The following is a 26,746-nucleotide window of genomic DNA, read 5'->3' as shown; positions in this document are numbered from 1 at the left end:
ACACGAAATGAAAACATAAATATAAAGATAATGTTTATTACTTTGAACAAATGCACATCTTTTTTTTATGTACATGGTAAGATTACACAAAGTCAACCAGGATGGTGTCAGAACAGGAATTACAAGATTGTTAGAATACTGTTACTGCATCAACTGCTTGTTTTATGCAACAGAATAGTTTTTTTTAAAGAACACCCATCTGTGTTTGGACTGAAAGTGGGCCTCAGGGAGATTTAACACTGACAGAATATTTACATGGCCTTAGGGTGATAAGCCTAACAAGACCGTATTCCATAGCATGAGTTAATGTTTCTGTACTGGGTACCAAGGGGAGAAGGCCCCAGGGCCAGAACCTGGTCTCAACATAATGAGAAGTTTTTACAGCCAATACTGTTTGCGGAGAATTATTAGTATCCTTCATATGAATCCGAACCTTGTGACCCATTCCATACATCTGCTGTTTTTCATGAGGATGGACTTTGCTATAAAACGCTGTGGCTCAAATCCGCTTGTTGGGCTCTCAACGAATTACCAACGGGGGGGCTCGTTGACAAGCTCCATTACTGCAGGAAATAAATAATAAAGTTGACTTGTTTTGACATTTAAGTCTCTCCATTTGATTACAATAATTCCACGACAAGTCTCAGACTAGACATAACATAGTGAACATATATCCAGGAAACTCTATTTATTTTTGAAATGTTACGTTTGGTATGGTTGCATATAAGACAGAAGGTTACTTAAAGCAAAAACTAAAGTAGGGTGGTTGGTTGGGTGGGTGTATAACGCAAACATCTAGCTCCCCAAAGGTTGCATGTTTGAATCTAACCACAGACAACTTCAGCATTTTGGCAACATTCAACTACTTTGCATGTTAGCTAACCCTTCCCCTTAACCTTAGCAAATGTTAGCCACAACAAATTGGAATTTGTAACAAGTTTTGTAAATTAACATATTGTACGTTTTGCAAATTTGAAACATTGTACATTTAAAAAATGACATTGTACAAATATGTTATACAAATATAACATGAAATGGATGATGATATCCACAAATTAATACAAATCATGCACGTTGTTCTCAGCAATTTTATTTTGCAATGTTTAAAACAAAAGTATAATAGAAAATACTACAAAGTTTGTAACTGACAATACAAAGCCATTTTGAATAGGTCAGTGTCTGCTGTTCTTCCTTCTCTTCAGAGCCTTCCACTCCCCCTCCTGGGTGGCCAGACTGCCAAACAGCTCCTTCACCTTCCTCTTCCTCTCCGCATCCCTACACACAGGGGCAAGAAAAAACATCAGGTCATCTGCACATGAAAAAAGTCCATATATTTTCAAGTATTTAAAAAAATTAAAGGATAAGTGGGGGGTGAAAGGTGAAGGGCACAGAAGAGAAAGTGGCCAAGGCGGGGCTCAAATACCCATCACCAAGGGGTATGTAGTCAGGAGTTGGCAGCGCTACCACTAGACCAGACTCTGGCATGTGTTATAGTGATAAGTGTACGTAATGTCATACAGACCTGCCCATGACCTCGTTGAGTTTCTCTCGGGCCAGGAAGCGGGTGTCTTTACGGATCTCTCTCAGAGCTCCCTTGAACTCTTTCTTATACTTGTGGTTCAACCTTTCCTTCTCCCTCTCCTCCTTTGTGTTCCCTCGCTTTTTCCCATAGTCCAGCCTGGAATTGAGAGGTTTACAAAATGGAAGGTGAAACTAAAGGGGAACATAGTTCTTTTGTACTCCCAATTTTCATAGGCGTTTGTTATACATAAATTAATGTAGTCTCACAATCTTTCTACAATATTTGATGTAAGCCAAATGGGTGCATGTGACACTACAAGGGAATTACAATCCATCGCTATCTTAATCAGGGGTGGCAGGAAGCCTAGTGGTTAAAGCATTGGGCCAGTACCCGAAAGGTAGCTGGATCGAATCTCCGAGTTGACGAGATGAAAATCTGTCATTCGGCCCCTGAACAAGGCAGTTACACCCACTGTTCCCTGGTAGGCCATCGTTTGAAATAAGAATTTGTTCCTTAACTAACTTGCCTAGTTAAAGGTTCAATAAAAAATGACATCTTCAGCGAGGTAATGCTATGCAAATAACTGAATTAAGACGAGTCTCACTCTACAATCTTGGATTGAAGATGACATTACAAGGGAATACAATCACTTTGTCTTCCTTTTTCTCCACACAAATAACTGAATTTAGAGATCTCACTCACACTTCCACAATCTTTGGTGTGAACAGTTTGAGGGGAATGGGTTTCTTCTTCTGAAACACCAGGAGAGGACGTGGTGTCAGTGAACCGGATATGGTCACAAGGATTTCCCCATGAAGGTCCTGGGACAAGAAGATTAAAAAAAAGTGCTCAATATTAGAAAACCTAAAGCATACAATTAACATCAATACTGAACCAGATGGATGAAAGGAAAATATTGAAAGGAAAACAGTTACCACACACACTGAATCAGCTCAAAGCAAATTTAAAATCAAATGTAATTTATAAAGCCATTTTTACACCCAACTGTGACAACGTGCTTTATAGTTACCCGGCCTAGAAGACTCATTTCAATAAGTAAAAAGTAAAAATGTGAATAGTAAAAAACGCTCCTATACAAAAACACCATGTGATAGACAACTTGCAAGTAAACAAATCCTACATCAATTGCAACTAGTGGTGAAATACTGAGTATTTCTGTGAGGGTGAGCAGCTGAACTGTGACAATGCTCCATTGTAATAAGCATCTTGCTAGCCTGTGTGAAGGTAAATGTATATACTGCTTTACCACTATTCCCATTCCAAGATGGATAAAACAAGGACTCACTATAGTGAGGGGTAGTCCAAGTTGGGGGTCAATTCCATTTACAGTCAGTCAACTGAAATTAAAATTCTCCTTATAGAAATTAACCATGACACAGACCATGGGCAGGGTAGTTTACTTTCTAAATGTACCCTGTTATAGTAACTATTTAACAGTTCAAAATGGTTAAATCAGTTAAGTAACTTTTAGGTTAGCCAAACTCAGTAAGGTAATCTGATTACTTTGATAATTTTAGATTACTTTACCCTTAAGAGGCATTAGAACAGAGGTAATTTAAAAAGTTCACACACACACACAGCGGTCTAAGGCACTGCATCTCAGTGCAAGAGGTGTCACTACAGTCCCTGGTTCGAATCAAGGCTGTATCACGTCCGGCTGTGATTGGGAGTCGAATAGGGTGGCGCACAATTGGCCCATCGTTGTCTGGGCCGTCATTGTAAAAAATGTATTATTTACTGACTTGCCTAGTTAAATAAAAAAGGTTACACTTACACCAAAAAGTTATTTTGTTTGCATTTACGCATGTCCCCGCTACCAGTAAGACATAATCAAAACCTATATTTATTTTGCTGACTTGCGGTGCTGTTTTTGTTCAGCCGTTTCATTCTCAATCATTGATGCACGTGTTGTGAAGCTAGCCACAATAAGGATTAGGCATATTAGTGGAATTTGGAGTTCACCTTCAAAATAAGTGTAGCATAATTCTACTATTTGTGTTCATTTGGATCACTGTCAAATCTTTATTTTGAAGGCAAACCGCAGATGCCATTATTGTGTGTAATCCTTATTGTGGCTAGCTTCACAACACATAACCAGGTCCGGTCGAGCCTCACTAGCCAGGTGAAGTTAGCTGGCTGCTTATAACGTTCTGGTCATTGTTTTCAGGCTGGTTGTGTTGGTGCTAGCTAGGTACCAAGCTAAAGCTAGCTACCACAGAAGTTGCTGTCGAACAAAAGATGCTTTATTACCAACGCGGTATTGTAAACACATCGTTCGTGGCCGGTGTTTACTTGTTTGCAGACCTTTTTGTACAGCTTTGACAGTGCTACTGTATCTTTGTTGACACTCAAAGACCCAAACAGCATTCCATAGTATGCATGTAGTACAGCTAATAGCATTAATGTGTAACTCCGGTAGGGCAACATCTGAAAAATAGCACACTTGGTAGTGTGTACCGGTGCTCGACCAGTTGGTAAAAGCCAACATCGTCCACGACAGAGAACGGTGGATTGTCAAGGGCAATGAATTCCATTATCTTGACTTTAATGGATTTCGCCTTTGAGTTGCCTTGCTGAAATGTTCTTGCTCTTTCAAATGACTGCTCGACTTCTTGATCCACACACACACAGCAGACATTGTGGGCTAGGTTAGGAATGCCGTGTTGTACGTGTAGCGCCATTACGTCCTGAACCTACGTTATATTAGGTACGCACGGTAGCTTTGACATGGGTTTTTAACATCTCCGTTAAACTAGACATCGGACCGATACCAATGTCGGCATTTTTTTTAGCTAATTTCGTCCAATTCCGACATCGTGCATACCTAGTGGGAACACCTCGTTGGAAAAGCATTCCAGGTGAAGCTGGTTGAGAGAATTCCAAGAGTGTGCAAATCTGTCAAGGCAAAGGGTGGCTACTTTAAAGATTTGATTTGTTAAACATTTTTTTGGTTACTACATGATTTCATGTGTTATTTCATTATTCTACAATGTAGAAAATAGTTTTTTTTAATTAAGAAAACCCCTGGAATGAGTAGGTGTGTCCAAACTTAACTGGTAGTTGTGTGTGTGTGTGTGTGTGTGTGTGTGTGTGTGTGTGTGTGTGTGTGCAGCATCTTTTCTGCATCTCACCAATGTTCTTTGTGATCCGAACTCCTCAAACTTAAGATTTGTATGTCCATAACTCCCCCCCCCCCCAATCTTCCTCTGTTCAGTGTCTGTTCTTTTGCACACCTTTTCTTTTTATTGGCCAGTCTGAGATATGGCTTTTTCTTTGCAACTCCGCCAAGAATCTGTCTGAATTAGAAGCACAAGCATTTCGCTACACTCGCATTAACATCTGCTAACCATGTGTATGTGACAAATACAATTTGATTTGATTTGAAGAAGGCCAGCATCCCGGATTCGCCTCTTCACTGTTGACGTTCAGACTGGTGTTTTGCAGGTACTATTTAATGAAGCTGCCAGTTGAGGCGTCTGTTTCTCAAACTAGACACTAATGTACTTGTTCTCTTGTTCAGTTGTGCACCCCACTCTTTCTATTCTGGTTAGAGCCAGTTTGATCTGTTCTGTAAAGTGAATAGTACACAGCGTTGTACGAGATCTTCAGTTACTTGGCAATTTCTCACATGGAATAGCCTTCATTTCTCAGAAAAAGAATAGACTGACGAGTTTCAAAATGGCCAGAAACAACTTCCTTCTGAGCCTGTAATCGAACCCACAAATGCTGACGCTCCAGATACTCAACAGTATAAGGCCAGTTTAATTGCTTCTTTAATCAGAACAGTTTTCAGCTGTGCTAACATAATTGATAAAGAGTTTTCTAATTAATCAATTAGCCTTTTAAAACGATAAACTTTGATTAGCTAACTTTGGTTGCTGATAATGGGCTTGTACACCTATGTAGACATTCCATAACAAATCTGCAAGTAATTTACAACATTAACTTCTCTAGGGTAGGGGGCAGCATTTGGAATTTCAGGATGAAAAGCGAGTCCAAATTAAACTGCCTTCTACTCAGGCCCAGAAGATAGGATATGCATATAATTGGTAGATTTTGATAGAAAACACTAAAGTTTCCTAAACTGTTAAAATAGTGTCTCAGTATAACAGAACTGATTTGTCAGGTGAAAACCTGAGAAAAATCCATTCAGGAAGTAGTTTTTTTGTGTGTGTGGTTTTCTATTCAATGCCATTACAGTATCCATTGACTTAGGATTCAAATTGCAGTTCCTTTGCCTTCCACTAGATGTCAACAGTATTTAGAAATAGTTTCAGGCTTGTATTCTGAAAAATGAGTGAGTAAGAGCAGTCTGAATGAGTAGACCCTGCTGTGTCAGAGCTTTTTCATGCGCCCGACCGAGAGAGAGACTTTCTTGTTGACCTTTTATATTGACGACGTTATTGTCCGGTTGAAATATTATCGATTATTTAGGCTAATAACAACCTGAGGATTTATTATGAACTACATTTGAAATGTTTCTACGAACTTTACGGATACTATTTGGATTTTTTGTCTGCCCTTGAGCCTGTGGATTACTGAAGAAAACGCGCAAACAAAATGGAGGTTTTTGGATGTAAAGAGACTATCGAACAAAAGGAATATTTATTGAATAAATAAATGTCGAGTGCGATCATATGAAGATCATAAAATGATTCACGTACCTTTGATCTCTTTCTGACTAGTGTAAGTCTTCTACTTGGCTGGTTAATGTTTGTAATGATTTGTCTGCTGGGCTATGTTCTCAAATAATCGTAAGGTATGCTTTCGCTGTAAAGCACTTTTGAAATCTGACACAGTGGTTGGATTCACAAGAAGTTAATCTTTAACCCTATGTAAAATAGTTGTATCTTTTCTGAATTATTATGAGTATTTCTGTATTTGAATTTGGCAATCTGCAATCTCACTGGATGTTGGCCAGGTAGGACGCTAGCGTCCCACATACCCTAGAGAGGTTAACAATGTCTACACTGTATTTCTGATCAATTTGATGCTATTTTAACAGAATTTTTTGTTTCAAAAACAAGGACATTTCTAAGTGAAACCAAACTTTTGAACAGTTGTGTGAGTGTGTGATATGTTGAACTGAAAATACAAGATCCCTGAAAAGTTGTGTATGGAAATGATTTCACTCAAATTTAGTGCACAAATTTGTTTACATCTCTGTAAGTAAGCATTTCTCCTTTGCCAAGATAATCCATCCATCTGACAGATGTGGCATATTAGGAAGCTGATTAAACAGCACGATCATTTCACATATGCACCTTGTGCTGGGGGAACAATAATAGGCTACTCGAAAATTTGCAGTTGTGTCCCACAACACAATTCCGCAGATGTCAAGTTGAGGGAGCGTGCAATTGGCATGCTGACTGCAGAAAAGTCCACTAGAGCTGTTGCCGGATAATTTATTGTTAATTTCTCTACCATAAAGTTGTTTTAGAGAATTTGGCAGTATGTCCAACCGGTCTCACAACCGCAGACCACGTGTAAGCACGCCAGCCCAGGACCTCGACATCCAGCTTCTTCACCTGCGGGATCGTCAGACCAGCCATCTGGAGAGGTGATGAAACGGTCTCAGGGAAGCTCATCTGCATGCTCATCGTCCTCACCAGGGTTTTGACCCAACGACAGTTCTGCTCACCTTCGATGGCCATTGGCACGGTGGAGAAGTGTCCTCTTTACGGATTAATCCCGTTTTCAACTGTACCAGGCAGATGGCAGAAAGTGTAAGGCGTTGTGTGGGCAACCAGTTTGAGGTTGTCAACGTTGTGAACAGAGTGCTACATGGTGGCAGTGGGGTTATGATATGGGCAGGTATGAGCTATGAAAATCCACAATTGCATTTGAACTATGGCAATGTTAATGCAGAGATACAGGGACGAGATCCTGAGGGCCATTGTCATGACTTCCATCCGCCGCCATGCCCTCACGTTTCAGCATGATAATGCATGGACCCATGTGGCAAGGGTCTGTAGACAATTCCTGGAAGCTGAAAATGTCCCAGTTCTTCCAAGGCCTGCATACTCACCAGACATGTCAACCACGGAGCATGTTTGGGATGCTCTGGATCGACGTGTATGATTGTTGATTATTTCATTTTTTCTACTCAAACCCCCCGCAGGCCAGATTGGAACCCCCTGCATTAGAATTAGACAAGGAGGATCCATCAAACATGGTCAGACTCGCTTAGGTTGAACAAACAAAATTGGCAACTATTGGGCCTCCCGGGTGGCACAGTGGTCTCATCGCAGTGCTAGCTTTGCCATCAGAGACTCTGGGTTCGTGCCCAGGCCCTGTCGCAGCCGGCCGCGATCGGGAGGTCCATGGGGAAACGCACAATTGGCCTAGCGTCGTCCGGGTTAGGGAGGGTTTGGCCGGTGGGGATATCCTTGTCTCATCACGCACTAGCAATTCCTGTGGCGGGCCGGGAGCAGTGCACGCTAAACAGGTCGGCAGGTGCACGGTGTTTCCTCCGACACATTCCTCCGACACATTCCTCCGACACACGCGGCTGGCTTCCGGATTGGATGCGTGCTGTGTTAAGAAGCAGTGTGGCTTGGTTGGGTTGTATTTTCGTCTCTCCCGAGCTCGTACAGGAGTTGTAGCGATGAGACAAGATAGTAACTACTAACAATTGGATACCATGAAATTGGGGAGAAAAGGGGGTAAAAAAAAAAAAAAAAACTACTGAGAAAACAAAAGGCTGGCAATGTTTTTTTTTTGCAAACACCCTTTCTGAATTTGAAAGTTACCCAAGAACTAATCTAGTTTTCAAAAGTATTCATATTTCTTCTGCTAACAACTTATTAGTTCGTTTTCCCCCGTTTTTTTTGTAATCAGATGTAAAAACTCCAGGGTTCACCGCCCAGTGGAAGGCATGTAAAGCCTTCAACCTCCTAACTGTTACTATTAAATAAGCCTGGTAAGTGTTTCAATGACAGATGAAGGGAATGAACATGCTCAACTATCCTCTTAAAAAAGTAATTAAAACAGTGCTTGATTGACTAATTTAACTAATCACTGATTTGTAAACCACAACACTTTGTCATGGTCTTCAAATGTTTTACTGCAGCAACATTTGCCCAGGGCAGCCCAACTAAGTTGTCTTTGGATGACACTACAGTTCCACTCACCTGTAATGCTGCAGGATACGTTTTGATTGGAAGATGTTTGGAGAGCAGGGTTGTGATTGGCTGAAAGATGTGCGAGTAGGAAGTCAGTTCTCTGTAGAGTGAAGAGCAGTGTTTCAGCAGGTCCATACAGGTGGCCACAGCAGACAGCCTGGGGGGGGGTCATCATTAAGACAGAAGACACTGGTTAAATGACCACACTCAGACAAACATGCAAAAACACACACATGGACACACACTGACTCTGTTTATAATCTATGAATAGTCATTTAAATAACTATGCCTGCATGTAAATATTACCCCAATTAACCTGTGCCCACAACCATCGACTCGGTACCGGTACCCCCAGTATATAACCTCGCTACTGTTATTTTACTGCTGCTCTTTAATTTGTTATTTACATTTTTTACTCATCTATTTTTTACCTAACACTTACAAGCCCTTAACTAACAATAGTTAAAGTAAGTAAGCAGTTCACTATAAGGTCTACACCTGTATTCAGCACAAGTGACATAACATATTTGACACAGCCACATACAATGACCCACTCATAGGGAATGTTGAGATTTCAGACACACACTCCTATTCACCTGGGGTGGATTCTAAGTGTGTGTCCCGTCCACTACCCAACATACGGTTTCTCTCTAGTCTCCACGCATGAAGCCTGGAAGCTGACACAGCGTTCTTAACTACAATGGCACTGAGACACTTCTCTCTCACACACACACACACACACACACACACACACACACACACACACACACACACACACACACACACACACACACACACACACACACACACACACACACACACACACACACACACACACACACACACACCTGCATCTGTCTCTGTAAGCCCCACAAGAATGTCTTCCTGTGAAGACCAGAAAGCTTTCTCAGCAATGACCTCATATGAGCAGTGGCTATGATGGGTGTAGATAGTTTGTGGTAGGGGTGGTATGTGTGTGTTATAAAGGAAACAATCAACTGATTTAAAAACAGGGAGGTGGGTGCCAGTCTAATTACTGCTCAAATAACCTAACAAAACTTAAGCATCTCTGGAAAGATCTGAAAATAGCTGTGCAGCGACGGTTCCCAAGAATGGGAGAATCTCCCCAAATACAGTTGTGCCAAGCTTGTACCATCATATCCAAGAAGACTCAAGGTTGTAATCGCTGCCAAAGGTGATTCAACAAAGTACTAGGTAAAGGGTCTGAATATTTGGGTAAATGTGTTATTTCTGGGTAAAAAAAATAAACCTAAAAAATTAGCAAACTTTTAAAAACTATTTTTTCTTTGTCATTGTGCGTAGATTGATGAGGAAAAAAAAAAACTTTGATAAAGTTTAAGGCTGTGATGTAACAAAACGTGGAAAAAGTGAAGGGGTCTGAATACTTTCCAAATGCACTGTACAGCCTATTGGCGCACCTGATAACGCACGGCCAACTAGGACAGGAGAGGTGCAACTGAACTTGAAGCAGCGAATGATGTGTGAATAGTGCAACAGAGGTGCTTTTAATACAGTTGTTTGGCTAACGCATAGCCTACAAAACAGAAAGACGACCGCTTCCAAGTTGCCTAATAACGTTTCATCCCAAAGTTGCCTGTCTGCGCGTGCTAGTGATGTGCAGATCAGCTGTTTGTTCACCCACACCCACCCACAATTTCAAATTACCCATTCGCAACTACCTGATGTGATGTGATAGTGAAAATCTGAGCTCTGCACAGAACCTAAACTGCAAATATAGTAAATGTGTTGTACAGTCAGAGATGGCAGAACAATTTATGACATGTCTTTTTAGTTACGTCTGTTTTCACTTATCATTTCCCATTTAGGTAGGCTATTTGTTAGTCCACTTGTCTAGAATTAGATAGGCTATATGCTGCTTCTCTTCTATCTAATTGTTGCCCTAGAAGACAAAACAATTGCTCACCGGAATGTCATAAATTGACCGAATAAATGCTGCAATCTAGTTGACATTGGTAAGGTTAGTTTTTTCTTTCATCTCTGCTTCTCTCGCCCAGCATAGACATTTAGAGACCGGGGACAAAATGCTACAAAAAAAAACAGGAAAGATTTTGCCAACATTTTCTAATGACATCAGCTTGACCAGTTAAGGATATTAAACTGTTAAAACAAGTCAACATGTTTTTGATAAGATTTCAGTTTGGCTTGGATGCATATTTTGTGATTGAAATACTATCAGCTTCTATGATGCTGATAAAGATAGCTCCTTTACAAACACACTCATTCTTTTAAGATGCAGAAATAATTTCTCCAGACTAAAAATATACATTTGGTGTATGATTTTATTGTAAGAAAAATGCTTTATTCTGCAGGAGTTAATATTATATTAGGGTATGTGAGGTGTTATAGACCTACAGCCAGTGTCCAAAAGTTCAGTTACCTTACTCAATTTAACCCATCTGAACAATATATAGTAACCTTGACATGCCATTCTGAAGTCCCCCATCGTGTAACTGTTGAATTTGTATAGCAGCTCAAACATATTTTACCACGTCCTCAAATCTTTCCCAAACAGACTACTGTTCTGGCCCTCCTACTTATTTTCAACTCTCCGTTTTGCAGCTTTTGTCTTATTGAATTAAAATCAGACATTGTCCTTTTTGCCTCAGTGGATCGAAGTCAACTCTTTCTGCCCAAGCTCCCAAAAAGCATTTGGTGGGTATTTGGCACACTGCAGTTTGGCCCTAAAGCTTAGGCTACGCACTAACTTCAGATAAAAATAATGAAAGATATGAATTGCGCAACAATTATACATTTAAGGATTTTTTAAATGAATTGTTCTCTTTATTCAACCCACCACTACCTACCTGCCCTTCATCCACACAATACTTCATGACCCTAAACCCACCGTCCTGTGGATAACTGCAGGGACTGTAGTGGAATGTGATTTGTGGTTCCCGAACAGGCAAGTGAAATGTTGTCCCTCGTGTTCCATTTGTACACGTGCAACAAAAAAGAAAGCAAGCTTCAAACAGTTCATCTCCCTAAATTCCCTTTCCCCTCCATGTCTCTCACTCAATTGCGTTCGACCACTCCCTCTACACGTGTGCGCACACAAACTCCTGTAGGTCTACAGAAATACATTTCTATAAAAACCTTGTGTTAAAATACGCTACATTGCTTGCTTTTTATTTTACCCCCCTTTTCTCCCCAATTATGTGATATCCAATCGCGATCTTGTCTCATCGCTGCAACTCCCCAACGTGCTCTGGGTAGGCGAGCATCGAGTAATGCATTACTCCACGAGACATGAAGCGCCAAACCGCGCTCCTTATCACCCACCCCCTTAACCCGGAAGACAGCCACACCCATATGTTGGAGGAAACACCGCTCGTCTGACGATTGAAGCCAGCCTGCAGGCACCCGGATTGCCACAAGGAGTCGCTAGCGCATCATGAGCCAAGTAAAGCCCACCTGGCCAAACCCTCCCCTTACCCAGACAAAGCTGGGCCAATTGTGCGCCGCCCTATGGGTCAACCTGGTCACAGCTGGTTGTGACAGCCTGGGATTGAACCTGGGTCTTGTTGAAACAGTCCAGTTCCACATTGAAAATATGCAAAAACCTTTGACAAAGGGATATTTTCATTACAATCATTAAGCCTCGACCTATTCATCAAACAGATGTCGTGGTCATAATTCTTCACCGTAGTATTGTTAATCACTTAACAAAATTCTAAAGAACAGGCGGAATAAACTAAATCGAACATCTGTATCTAAAAAGAAAAACAGAATTAGCTTTTGTAACCCCTGAAGAAATTGTCTTTCAACTCACCAAATTGAGCCCGGTTTCAAATGATTACTGAGAATAACTGACCAAGATGCGAGATACACATCACACTGGCAACTTTTTCCATTCTACTTTGTATTCAGGGCATGGATCTGTCTCAGGGTACAGATATTAAATCACCAACATTTTTCAAGGAACAGAATCAGAAGCGGGAACAAAAGTTATCTATACTGTTCCAGAACAGAACCCTTTATTTTAAAAGCATGGGAATTGGTTAATAACTTTCTTTTACGTTCCAGGCATTTTTTCCCAGCCCCCCACAAAAAAAAGAAGAGCAAAAAGAAAAACCGCCTATGCCTTCCCGCTGTCGATCAGAAACTTCTTCTTGCTTCTGCCTGCCAGCTGAATCTGCCAGTGTGTGTGTGCGTGTAGGGTACCTGACCCTTCTCAGCATAACTGTAGCCTACTGATGTTACAAGCGTGATTCTGCATATACAAGCTTGTTAGCTAGATAGAATGTCTTGAAACTACAGTTGTCTAAGTTCCTGCATACAAGCTGCCCCTCTGCATGTATAATTCTGTGGGCTTAAATCAGATAATGCAAGTCATCACAAGATGCCAAGCGTTTCAAGCCAAGCCTCCTCTTCCACCCTCTCTCCCCGCACACAAATTTTCAGTTGCATCTCGCGCCGGACACTTGTCTTCCCATCATGCATGTAAACAACTCGCTGATCTATAGCTTGCTCGCTCCATATCAAGCTGCTCTTTCTGCAATGCATGGCTGGTGAAGTATTTGAATGTTGAGTTAATGTTGTTGTTTTTTAATATTAAAACAATTAGTTTTTTTGGTTCAGGACTTAATTGGAAAATAATTTGTGCCAACCCTTGGTTTTATTACTTTTAAAAAAAATTGGTGTTTTTTTTACATATAAAATATGTCTTGACTGCGACAAGGGCTCGATAAATCAGTGTCTAGTCTGCTGAATTGACAAAAAAAAAAAAGTATATGCCACTGCACAGCCGTAGGCTTCTACAAGCAAGCAACACTGCTTAAGGATCGGACACTTTAAAAAAAAATTGGTGCTCTCTATCTTACCTGTAGTGGTCTGTGTCCAGGTCAGTGGTCAGTGTGAGTGTCTGGGTGGCAGATAGAGGTAGGGTCTTCTTGCTCCATGTCTGGCTGGACTCTGGGTCTGACAGCACCAGCAGGTCACTGACCTTACCGTTCTGCCTGAAGGGTGGCACCACTGAGTAACCTGGCAGGAAAACAACACAGCAGCCAGTCATGGTAGGGCCCTAGGTGTCACACGGTCTACATCAGTGGAGTCTGCTGAACAGCTCTTAGTCATTTTTTATTTTAACTTTATTTAACTAGGCAAGTCAGTTAAGAACAAATTCTTATTTTCAATGACGACCTAGGAACAGTGGGTTAACTGCTAGTCCAACGCTCTAACCACTAGGCTACCCTGCCGCCCCTGGAACAGAGTGAATGGAATGGCATTAAACACATGGAAACCACGTTTGATGTATTTGATACCATTCCACTAATTCCGCACCAGTTATTACCACGAGCCCTTTCTCCCCAATTATGGAGCAACCAACCTCCGGTGGTCCTCATGTCAAATAAATACAGACAGGGCTCCAGTCTTTTACATGACAAATACACCCACTAGAACAACTACGGAGGAGACATATACTTTTTTAGAAGAACAAGCGAAGTGGAACAAGGCAAACAAATTATGCGTAACAGCATGATTTATTTAAATTCCACTAAATCCAATCCGCATCAACGGGAGTTGAGATCTTGACACCTAGCAGAGGTTAGCTTTCATTCTGCCGATGACTTGGCATGGCGGTGAAACTATTTCACAGGGCACCGCTACTGCCATGGTGCCCTGAATGCACTCTACAGCATTGTGCAGAATCATACTGTAGCTGGCAGAAACACAGAGGCGATCACAAACAGGTAGGTGGGCAGGCAAACGTTTTTTTGGTTATTTAGAAGTGTTCATTCGGACCTCTGCTCACGTTTATTTGAATATTCGAACTGATATTAGTATTTAACATCAAATCAACATTTATTGGTTGTGTACACAGTTTAGAATACGAAAAAATATATATATATATTTATGTGTTTCATGTCGGAACAAATCCAATGAATAACCCAAATAGGACTGTAGCAAAGTATTTCAAACGCAATCTACACAAGATATACTAAGAATATGTACAGCAGTAGATATTAGAACGAGCTATGTCAAGAATCCAATATATAAATACATGTGGTGAGTTTAAAGTTAACTAAAATCTACAGTAAGTGGTAGAATTAACTCAGTCGAGAATACAGTATTTAAATACACAGTACAAAACCCCCATGGCAAAATTGACAAAATTGCAGGAAATTTGCATCCGGACCAGAGTCCGACGCTCAGGTGGCTAAGGCCCTTGATCTTTCTGGCCTTCCTGTTACACTGGGTACTGTAGATGTACTGGAGGGCAGGCAGTGTGCCCCCGATGATACTTTGGGCTGACCGCACAATCCTCTGGAGAGACCTGTGGTTGCTAGGAGTGGAATTGCCATAACAGGCAGTAATACATCCTGACAGGATGCTCTCGATGGTGCATTTGTATTAGTTTGTGAGGGTCTTCGGGGGAACGCAGAATTTCTTCAGTCTCCTGAGTTTGAAGAGGCGCCGTTGCACCTTCACCACACACAGGTCCTCTGGAACTTGAAGCTTTTGACTCTCCACTGCGGCCATGTTGATGTGGATGGGGGAGTGCTCCCTCTGCTGTCTCCTAGAGTCCACGATCATATCCTTTTGTTGACGTTGAGGGAGAAGTTATTCTCCTGGCACCACTTTGCAAGGGCTTTCACCTCCTCTCAGTAAGTTGTCTCGTCGTTGTTGGTAATAGGGCTTACCACTGTTGTGTAGTCAGCAAACTTGATTGAGTTGGAGTTGTGCATGGTCATACAGTCATGTGTGAACAGGAAGTGCATGATGGGGCTGAGCACACATCCCTGCAGGGCCCACATGTTGAGGATTAGCATGGCAGAGGTGTTGTGTTGCCTACCTTCACCAGGTCAGCCCGTCAGGAAGTCTAGGACCCAGTTGTACAGGGAGGGGCTCAGACCCAGATCTTTGTAATAAGCTTTGATTACTTATTGAGCATTCATTTTTGAGAAATAAATGATATGCCTATTTTAACAATGAAAAGGCATTGCCTAAATTAAATGATCCATGTTACATAGATAACTCATTTGCTTCCAGGGCCGAAACACATCTGGTTTATTTTTCTACCTGGTAGTTAATTGCACTTACCTGGTGTCCCGGGTCTAAATTAGTCCCAAAAAGAAGGAGAGAATGAAATCCAGAACGGTTTCGGCCCACCAAGCCCGGAATTGGGCAGCCCTGCTCTATAATGTACTGGACGGGCAGGAAGTGTGCCCCCGGGTTTATTGGGATCAGGATCACTGGTCACTCGCTGACCAGTGATCCTCTCTCTCGCTTCGTCTCACCTGCAGTGGTCGCAGAGCGCAGTCACTCCATCGCGCAGCAAGTGCTCGGGTTAAAAACATAGCCAAATAATATTTTAACATATTTCGAACAGCCCCCAAAAAATCCTGACATTGGGTGTGGCTGCTTATGGGACTGTGCTGAATACCGTGAGAAGGCAGGGACTGAGCTGTATTGGGGTCAATTTAATTTCAATTCAGGAAGTAGGCTCTAATTCCAATTATCCTCATAAGAACTGACTGAATTAAAATGGAAACAACCCCAACCCTAATGGAGAAAACTAATAACCAGTTAGGCCTAGTTGATGAGGAGATATGACAGTAGCCCATTAACAGAAAGGCTGTACCTGTAGAGGTCTTATCTTGCACGGCCAGGTGTAGTACTCCCAACAAGAAGTTGATGAGCTCAGGACAGAACCTCTTGGAGAAGGAGACGTACTCCACCGCAAGACAGCACAGCACCAGGCCTGATGTCACATCCTCTAATGACATCACAGGACACTGATGACATCACACAAACACACAGGGAAAATAGGTCGAATTTAGGCAGAAATCACCACCTCAAAACTACTTTGCCTACTAAACATAGTACACATGCATTTACACACACACTTGAAGGGGACAATAATGTGCTTTCAATCCTTTTTCCTTCTCTATGACCTTGTGACACTTCTGTGCAGCCTCTGCTTTTTCTGAAACAAAGCCATTAGCTTCATCTAGCTAGCCAGTCTGCTTTCTTTTTCTAGTGTGTGTGTGTGTGTGTAAATGCATGTCTGTGCGCAAATCACGTTGAGAAAGTAACTCAAGAGGTTCTCTTGCCTGTTTTCACCATTCGCATAGCAACAAACTCATTGTTGGCGTGTAGATGTTACATAAGAATACAACTTCACATTTTCCCCTGGCAAGGTTTGCTTTGACATCACCACCATATTCAACACTAAGAAAGGACATGACTCCACAGGTTAAAAGCTTAGTGAAAATGCAGGCATGTAGCAACAGAAACAGTGTGTGTGTATGCATGCATGTTCCTTTCCATTGAGCAAAATTTGGAGCTGAGCCATCTACATAAACACCATGATTAAACAAAGGGTTGGTGGCAGGAAGGAAGGATAAAGCCCTCTTCTGCAGACCCGGGTTCAACTACTACTTTACATTTTTTCAAATTGTTTGAGCATTTGCTCTAACCTGCCTAGAGTGCCAGAGCAGCTTTGGGAATATTCTAATGATCCGTTAAGACAGCCAAGCTGTCGGGATGAGTTGAACCGCAGAGACTGTTGGAAAAGCATTCCAGGTGAATGCTGGTTGAGAGAATGCCAAGAGTGTGCAAAGCCATCAAGGCAAAGGGTGGCTATTTGACATAAAATATATTCTGACTTGTTTAAAGCTATTTTGGTTAAAACATGATTCCATGTGTGTTATTTCATAATTTTGATGTCTTCACTAATATTCTACAACGTAGAAAATAGTAAAATAAAGAAAAACTCTTGAATGAGTGGATGTTATAGAACTTTTGACCTGTAGTGAGTGTGAGTACACACACACTGCATTCGGAAAGTATTCAGATCAGATTCAGATTCCTTGACTTTTCCACATTGTTATTCTAAAATTGATTTCCCCTCTCTCAATCTACACACACTAACACATAATGACAAACCCCCCCCCAAAAAAATAGTTTGCAAATGTATTAAATATGAAAAACTGAAATACCACATTTAGATAAGAATTCAGAACCATTACTTAGCACTTGTCAAAGCACCTTTGGCAGCGATTACAGACTCTAGTCTTATTACATGTATTTGGCAACTTTCTCCCATTCTTCTCTGCAGATCCTCTCAAGCTCTGGCAGGTTAGATGGGGAGCATCGCTGCACAGCTATTTTCAGGTCTCTCCAGAGATGTTCGATCGGGTTCAAGTCTGGGCTCTGGCTCAAGGACATTCAGAGACTGCACCGTCTTGGCTGTGTGCTTAGGGTCATTGTCCTGTTGGAAGGTGAACCTTTGTTTAAGTCTGAGGTCCTAAGCACTCTGGAGCAGGTGTTCATCAAGGATCTCAGTACTTTGCTCCGTTCATCTTTCCTTCGATACGGACTAGTTTCCCAGTCCCTGCCGCTGAAAAACATCCCACAGCATGAGTCTGCCACCACCATGCTTCACCGTAGGGATGGTGCCAGGTTTCCTCCAGACGTGACGCTTGGCATTCAGGCCAAAGAGTTCAATCTTGGTTTCATCATACCAGAGAATCTTCCTTTTCCTGGTCTGAGAGTCCTTTAGGTTACTTTTGGCAAACTCCAAGCGCCTTTTACTGAGGAGTGGCTTGCGTCTGGTCACTATCATAAAGGCCTGATTGGTGGAGTGCTGCAGAGATGGGTCTCCCATATCCACAGAGGATCTCTGGAGCTCTGTCTGAGTGACCATTGGGTTCTTGGTCACCACCCAGACCAAAGCCCTTCTCCGATTGCTCAGTTTGGCCTGGTGGCCAGCTCCAGGAAAAATCTTGGTGGATCCAAACTGCTTCCATTTAAGAATGATGTAGGCCATCATTAAGTTCTTGGGGACCTTTAATGCTGCAGACAATTTTAGCTACCCATCCCCAGATCTGTGCTCACACAATCCTTTCTCGGAGCTCAATGGACAATTCCGTCGAGCTCGTGGCTTGGTTTTTGCTCTGAAATGCACTGTCGACTGTGGGACCTTATATAGACAGGTGTGTGCCTTTCCAAATAATGTCCAATCAATTGAACTTACCACAGGTGGACTCCAATAAAGCTGTAGAAACATCTCAAGGATGATCAATGGAAACAGGATGCACCTGAGCTCAATTTTGAGTCTCATAGCAAAGGGACTAAATACTTATGTAAATAAGGTTTCCATTTTTTTTATTTCGAATACATTTACAAAAATGTCTAAAACCTGTTTTCGCTTCGTCATTATGGGGTATTGTGTGCAGATTGAGGAAGAAACATTTTTATTTAATCTATTTTAGAATACGGTTGTTACGTAACAAAATGTGGAAAAAGTCAAGGGATCTTAATACTTTCCGAATGCATTATTTATTAACTGCCCGACTAAAACAATCTACCAAACAATCAACCAGTCGACTAATTACGGTCAGTCCCATTGTGAGGGAAGACCATTTTTATCCAGGCAACTTGACACAAGCTCTACACACACACAATCTGTCGGTCATACACAGACACAGGCTCAAACACACCGTGGGATAATTACCTTGGTGAGGGCCTGGCTGATGTACAGTAGGGCTGGGGTGGTGACAGGGTGGCGGAAGTCTGAGGTGGGGAACAGCAATGCTGTTATCTTCAGGTAAATGAGCTGAGAAAAAAAGGAGACGGCGAGAGAGAGAGACGTCACCAACACGTCAACTTGACAGAACAGTCATAGAAACCAATTTACGAACAAGCTTGGTGCTCACTGTTAGGGCTAGTAATTGCCAGGGACCTCACGATACGACATTACCCCGATACAATATGTATTGCAATTCTCACAATTCTATACGCACTCACTATGTCTGCTGCAGAGAGACGAGAGCATGAGAAAATTCACATTGATCAGTCATGGAAATAAAAGTGCTGAAAAAATGTTGGCTCACTATTTACAAAGAAGATTGAGAACAAGCTATAGGGTGAAACATACCGGAGATTTTGCGCAGGTACAGCCGTCTAGCACTAGCTACGGCTGACTAGCAATTAATTTAAGAAAAATATGGAGTCAAGTATCGATATAGTCAAAACTAAATTTGCAATATGTAATTGTATCGATTCTCTCCCCATCACTTCTTTGTATTAAAATATTTTATTTCACCTTTCTTTAACCAGGTAGGATGGTTGAGAACAAGTTCTCATTTACAACTGCGACCTGGCCAAGATAAAGTAAAGCAGTGCGACACAAACAACAGAGTTACACATGGGATAAACAAACATACAGCCAATAACACAATAGAAAAGTCTATATACAGTGTGTCCAAATGAAATAAGATTAGGAAGGCAATAAATAGGCCATAATGGCGAAATAATTCAAATGTAGCATTAGTGGAGTGATAGATGAGCAGAAGATGAATGTGCAAGTTGAGATACAGGTGTGCAAAGGAGCAAAAAAAATGAATAACAATATGGGGATGAGGTAGTTGGGTGGGCTATTTACAGATGGGCTGTGTATAGGTGCTCAGACAGCTGATGCTTAAAGTAAGTGAGGGAGATTTAAGTGTCCAGCTTCAGACATTTTTGCAATTTGTTCCAGTCATTGGCAGTAGAGAACTGGAAGGAAAGGTGGCCAAAGGAGGAGTTGCTTTGGGGATGACCAGTGACATATTCCTGCTGGAGCGCGTGCTGCGGGTGGGTGCTGCTATGGTGACCAGTGAGCTGAGATAAGGTGGGGCTTTACCTAGCAGACATATAGATGACCTGGAGCCAGTCGGTTTGGCATGAATATGAAGTGAGGGCCAGTCAACAAGAGCATACATGTCACGGTAGTGGGTAGCATATGAGGCTTTGGTGACAAAACGGATGGCACTGATAGACTACATCCAGTTTACTGAATAGTGTTCAATGCTATTTTGTAAATGACATCGCCGAAGTCAAGGATCGGATAGTCAGTTTTACGAGGGTATATTTGGGGGCATGAGTGAAGGAGGCTTTGTTGCGAAATAGGATGCAGATTCTAGATATAATTTTGGATTGGACTTCTCACTGTCAGAGAACAAATGGAACAGGATCAACAGATGTCAGAAGGGTAATTCCCTGGCTTTTTTCCTGACATGACATGTAGAGCAGGGTTTCACACAGAAAAAGATAACAGTCCATGGCATTAACGTAACAGAGATGTGGGAAGCAAAACCATTTGAGAGGAAAGTCAAAAGTACCATGTCTAGTTGTGGGAAGGCTGCCCGACCCTTGACCTCCAGTACCTCCTCCATCCTGTGTGCGCTGTCAACCAGAGTTGTCTGCATCGCCTTGGAAGCAGCTTCAGGGAACAGCTGACAAAGACCATACAGCTGCCTGGAGAGCAGCAGGGAGAGACAGAACAAACCAGCACTATCACGATCAATACACCTGGCAGTCAAATCCTAAAGCATTTCAAAACTAGAGACTCACGGTATAATTTTGTCTATTGTGGAAAGTTCCGGTGGACTCCTGGAAGCCAATGCGCCCACATACTCCAGCAAAAAGCCAAATAATTTCTGAAAGAGGAAGTGAGAAATCCACAGCAGTTGAATCAAATAACTATTTTGATCCCTAGCAAAACACCTGCATATCAGTTAACAATTCCATCTTGTGATTCAGGCTGAACACTACTGACTTGTAGCTTGAGTTTGTTCCCCACAGCCAGACTGGGATGGTTACACTTCTGTGTCCTGGCAAGGATGATACACTGGTGGTCAGCAGGATGACCCTGCAGTAGGCTCTTCAGGTCACTGTAGCTCTCTGGAGCTGGGAGGGGCAAGGGGGAGAGAAGGACATTGGACATGGGTGGAGAAGGAAGACAAGACAATGATGGTGTTGTGTCAGGGCATGACCACCAGGGAGAATCATGTTTTGTTTTGCTGGACTGGAGAGCAGTCAATGTTAGCTTTCAATTGAAACATAATAAATCATTTTAGATCAATCCGTCAATTATTTTTCCTATATACCAATATATTCCAAAAACTATCACCTACCGAAAATGATGTCCAGTTAGATCATATCAAACAGGGGTCTTACCTTTGAAAGTGTATGGTAGTTCTGCTTTAGCTGCCTCTGCTTGGGCCTTCCTCTCCTCCTCACTCAGCTGAGATTTGGTTGCAGGCACTTCATCCTTCTCCTCCTCTCCTCCCTCACTCTCCTGCTCAGAGTCGAGGTCTGAGTGGCTATCCTCGCCACTGCCCTCCTCTCCACCAGATTCCTCCTCACCACTAGATTCCTCCTCACCACTAGATTCCTCCTCACCACTCTCTCCTTCACCCTCCTCCTCCCCGTCATCCCCCTCTATCTTTGCTCCTTCCTCATTTATGTTCCATTTCCCATCCTATAGAGGGAGAACGAGAAAATTATGAATTTTGTTATCTGCTCTTCTTTCAGTGAACGCCTGTAAATTTGACTGTGTCACACACTCCCCTATGTATTTATTTGGACAGTGAAGCTTGAATATTTATTTTGGCTCTATACTCTAGAATTTTGGATTTGAGATCAAATGTTCCATGTGAGGGGACAGTACAGAATGGCACCTTTTATTTGAGGATATTTTCATAAATATCGGTTGGGCACAACAAAAACAAATCCCTTCCCCGACAAGGCAGAGCCTGCTCGGTCCCTTACCTGATAGGCCAGAGTCGTTTTGTCATCACCATCTAGGATGAAGCCGTCGTTGAGGTCGTCAGCTGACATGTGAGCCTGGGTCTTGGTGCAGTCTTCTACTACATCTCCCATCATCCTCCTCAGCCTGTCAGCCTGGGGCAAGGGTCAAACCACAGAAAGGAAACAGCTTCAGTACAGTAGACAGGTCAAACCACACAGAGGGACAAACTGTCAGTGTATCAATAGTTAACATCCTTCCCTTTCTCAAGGCCTTTTCGATATGATTACTGTCTGACAGGTCAGGTGAAAGCAGACCCATTAGCCATCAATGGTCATAAAGAAAGAATTACAAGGAAATGGTGTTGAGACACATCCATACCTCTAGTTTCTGCAGGCGTTCCCTTTCTTCCCTGGCCACTTCCTCTGGAGTCTTCATCTTCTCAGATGGTTGAGCCTTCATCTCAAAGCCCAGCTCTCGCACCATCATGTCATATTCATCCAGCTGGAACATACAAGGGAAGAGACAAAGATGAATATGTGTTTGTGACCAATACAATTTGATTTGAGTTGAGACAAAGTATTTTCTCCTTGGGGCACAATAATTTTACTTATCCGGGTTCATCTCACTGAGATAAGGTCTCCTGGAAACATTTTAATTTAACCTTGATGTATACAGGTTAGACTAATAAGATACTAATTATATTTTGTATGAGGGACATGTTTGACTTAGTGGATAATCAATTAAAAGTTCCATTGGAAGCATGTCCTGTTCTTTTACCTTGGGTTTGTCTTCCTCCTCCAGTCTGTCAGCCTTGGGGGCATTCTTGTGAGCCAGCAGCCCCTGAATGCTTTTCCAGTCCTGGTCCAGCTTCTCTGTCAGCACCTGGGACTCCTCCTTCTGGTTCTGCCTCTCCCTCTGAGGACAACCAACAGACCTGTCAGGCATCTGATCTCACCTCAGACACCCGTAGAGCTATTGCTAGTACTGAAAAAGTTCATCAAATATCTGGTGGACCACACTATACAACCAAGTCAAGACGAAGGGTATTAAACCCCTCCTAAAAAGGAAGAAAATGCAGCACACTGATAACCTTAGGATGCTCTCCAAACAATTGATTGGACCTCCCACCAACGTTTCAGTGAATAAACCGTAATACCATTCCTAATGTGTCTTAAGACATTAAGGCACATCCTAGAATGAGACTAGAGGGAGTGACGCTCACACCTTCTCTTGTTTCGACTTGAGGATGAGCTCCTCTATGAGTTCCTGTCTGGACTTGGCTCTCTGGTTCCCCCCGTTATCCTTCTCCCCTTGGGTCTTCCTTCTCAGCAGACCGCCTCCCCCGAAGTGGGATGCAGTCAGCTCAGCTGGAGGAAAGATGGATGAGAAAATAGTCCTTGTTATGGTCACTACTTCAACAGGTGTCACGAATAGTGACACCTTATTTTTTAAAGACAAATACTTAGAACATAAAGATGTACATTGGCTATCGCCACCACCTGCTGGCTTTCCCTCCTCCCCCTTATTTTTCTCTCACTTTCCCCCACTCCTTTTCTCCCTCTCCCTAGTCTACTGCTCCCCCCAATTCGGTGAAGACTGGGGCCGTTGTGTCTCACCTGAGAGCACTCCTTTCTCATCTGCATCATCGTCGCTGTCCACCATGTCGTTGAGCTTCTCCATCTCAGACAGAGACTGGCCATAATGGGTCAACTCCTCTTCCTCATTCAGGTTAAACATGTCCTTCTTGTCTTGGGTACGCTGAAGGGGGACAACATCAAGAGAGGACCATGTTAAGTTATGGAATACGGTACATCTTTATACAATACACATGTATTTGTCCAAATGTTACATTGGAAATGAGTCTTCTCCTCTGGTCTCAACACACAGATTTGAGAGGAGCACAGGGCCAGCCAAAGTGCAGCTCCCCAGACTCGAATTTAATGAATTATTTTATAGTGGACATGCTGTAAATCGACAATGGTAGGGCTGGGGTGGGCAAACGTCTTGGCTCAAGGGCCACATTGGGATTTCGAAAATCAACAAAGAGACACACAGATTTGTTAAAAAATATGTCCAATTTGCGGGGCAGAAAATATCTAAATCCATTATAATTTCAACATTTTGGGGGGGTTTTACTTTTAAAATGAACAGTGTGTCCCATTGAGACCAATGTTTATTTTGCAAGGGAGCCCTGCCGGAAACAGACCTTAGTTTGCCCACTCCCGTTGAAGGAGTTTCAATGCAGTGATAGTGGGGCGAAGAGAGATACTGTATGTCTGTCCGTATTGATCTCACCTGTCTTTCCATCGAAAACCTCTGAAGGATCTTCTCCTCTGGGTCCATCTTGGTGTCATATTCACCAAACCGTTTGTCTATGAACTTATTGGCCTTGTCCTTTGTCTTATATTCCTTCAGCAGGGTCTCTTTTCGCTGGGGGAAGAAATTCATATTTTATAAGCATAATATCTACACTGGCACAATAATAAATATAATCAAAGAAACATGATAATACACATTGCAAACCACTCTAGCTGTGATTTGACACACATATTTTTTTTTACTTTTATTTAACTAGGCAAGTCAGTTAAGAACAAATTCTTATTTTCAATGACTGCCTAGGAACTGTGGGTTAACTGCCTGTTCAGGGGCAGAACGACAGAGTTGTACCTTGTCAGCTCGGGGATTTGAACTTGCAAACTTCCCTGTTACTAGTCCAACGCTCTAACCACTAGGCTACCCTGCCGCCCCTGTAAAGCTTACCGTATGCTTCCCAGTCAAAACAGTTCACACATACATTACTACATTTAGTTGATATGGGCTGCTAACAAGAATGACTTTCAGCTCAAAAAAGCAGGTGTAAAATGCTGTTAATTTCTGTATCATGCATTTTGAAAATGCATCACTGTTTATGGCTGTAATGGCAGGCTACACTTGCACAGCGATTGTGCGCGTGCATTCTCCCTGTGTGCACAAGTATGTGCATGCGCAGGGGGAGTAAGCTTGGATTTTTGGGGGTCGTGGGTAAAAACGTTTAAGAACCACTGAGTAAGCGAACAGATTGCTGATTTGCTGTAAGATTGGGTGGAGTGCAAATGTCATACATGAGAGGATTGTCATACATAAATATCTATCTCCAAAAATGGTTCAGTGAACAATAATTGTTATCGTTTACTTTGCAAGCTCACATAATAACTACAACCTAAAACTTCTTACCTGGGAATATTGAAGACTCATGTTAAAAGGAACCACCAGCTTTCATATGTTCTCATGTTTAAGTTCCTTGCTCAGAACGTTAGCTTTTTTACATGGCACATATTACTTTCTTCAACACTTTGTTTTTGCTTTATTTAAACCAAAGTGAACATGTTTCATTATTTATTTTAGGCTAAATTGATTTTATTGATGCTATATATTAAGTTAAAATAAGTGTTAATTCAGTATTGTTGTAATTGTCATTATTACAAATGTAAAAAAAAAATAGGCCAATTAATCGGTATTGGCTTTTTTGGTCTTCCAATAATCGGTATCTGAGTTGAAAAACCATAATCGTTCGACCTCTACTCGAGACGTTCTACTTGGGACTCGGACCTTCGAATAAGTGACTTTTTGGTCAATTTTAATGAAAAAATGTTGCAGCAACTATTGCTGGCAATTTGTTCCCTTCGCCAAGACGAGTTTTTGCTTGGAGTAAACGTTAGTCTACTAGGGCGTCTTTAGGATCCATCGAGCCTGGTCCCAGATCTGTTTACGCTGTCTTGTTAACTCCTATGGTCAATTTATATGGACAACGACCATAGGAAGTTGGTAAGAGAGTACAAATCTGAAGTCAGGTTAGATACTTTACATCCATCTCAGCATATGTTATCTTCAAAACCCCATGTGTACAAAAACACTTCATTACAACCTTGTTGATGGCTTTAGATCTGGATACACCTGGCAGACCGACGTCGTGCTTGCTTTTTCGCCCGAGGATGTCAAACTTTTTCCGGTTGATTTTCACCTCGAATGGGTTGTTTTTGATCTCGGTGGAAGTTTTGGTCTTGCGAACCTTATCAGCAAGGTTCTTCTTTTTTGGCGGTTTCCCCATCTAGACAAAATAGGTAGCTAGGTGAAGGCAAGAATATGGATGAGAACCTCCTTGCTAATATAACAACCATGTAAAGAAAGTATTGAAATACATTAGCTAGTGTGATAACTGGCTAGCTAACCCAACACGTTCTCAAGGCAAACATCATAAATTGTAATGACATACCTTATAGATTGGATATGGTTCAAGTAAAACACCTCATATGTATTTTCAAGTTAAAATATAACGTTAAATCATCTACTTTGCATTATCCACGTTGTTCCACAGCAGAAAATCCGCGTGCCAGCACGAGGTCAAAGTTCATCATGAGGCGACTCCTCGTCAGTTGACATGGTAAGTAATATTCTGCAGCGTCGCCATCTGGTAAACACTCAGCATTGCACTTAAAGGAAAACGAAAACGGATGAGATGTGAAATAGGTGCTCGTCAGG

The 26,746-nt window shown here is 42.0% G+C and overlaps 1 protein-coding gene across 2 annotated transcripts; it reads right to left on the bottom strand.

The window, feature by feature from the left end:
* Window positions 1-1,070: 1,070 nt before the first annotated feature.
* On the bottom strand, window positions 1,071-26,639 carry nop14 (NOP14 nucleolar protein homolog (yeast)). Of its 2 annotated transcripts, none has more exons than XM_046369462.1 (19): window positions 26,481-26,639; window positions 26,133-26,315; window positions 24,524-24,658; window positions 23,845-23,986; window positions 23,453-23,595; window positions 23,006-23,143; window positions 22,607-22,729; window positions 22,249-22,380; window positions 21,655-21,958; window positions 21,254-21,384; window positions 21,049-21,134; window positions 20,817-20,952; window positions 19,169-19,270; window positions 16,292-16,445; window positions 13,530-13,689; window positions 8,677-8,824; window positions 2,225-2,343; window positions 1,523-1,678; window positions 1,071-1,275 (listed from the first exon to the last, which is right to left on the bottom strand). In XM_046369462.1, exons 2-19 carry the CDS (start codon window positions 26,313-26,315, stop codon window positions 1,173-1,175), a joined length of 2,595 nt encoding a protein of 864 aa, XP_046225418.1. In that variant the 5' UTR covers window positions 26,481-26,639; the 3' UTR covers window positions 1,071-1,172. The 2 variants fall into 2 exon arrangements, with proteins under 2 accessions (XP_046225418.1, XP_046225417.1); XM_046369461.1 differs by having other exon boundaries at window positions 26,133-26,332; window positions 26,481-26,635.
* Window positions 26,640-26,746: the final 107 nt, after the last annotated feature.

The sequence above is a fragment of the Oncorhynchus gorbuscha genome, linkage group LG11 (assembly GCF_021184085.1).
Source record: "Oncorhynchus gorbuscha isolate QuinsamMale2020 ecotype Even-year linkage group LG11, OgorEven_v1.0, whole genome shotgun sequence".
NCBI lineage: Eukaryota > Metazoa > Chordata > Actinopteri > Salmoniformes > Salmonidae > Oncorhynchus > Oncorhynchus gorbuscha.
Note: the sequence above shows the minus strand (reverse complement) of the source record. Positions and strands in the feature narration are given on the sequence as shown.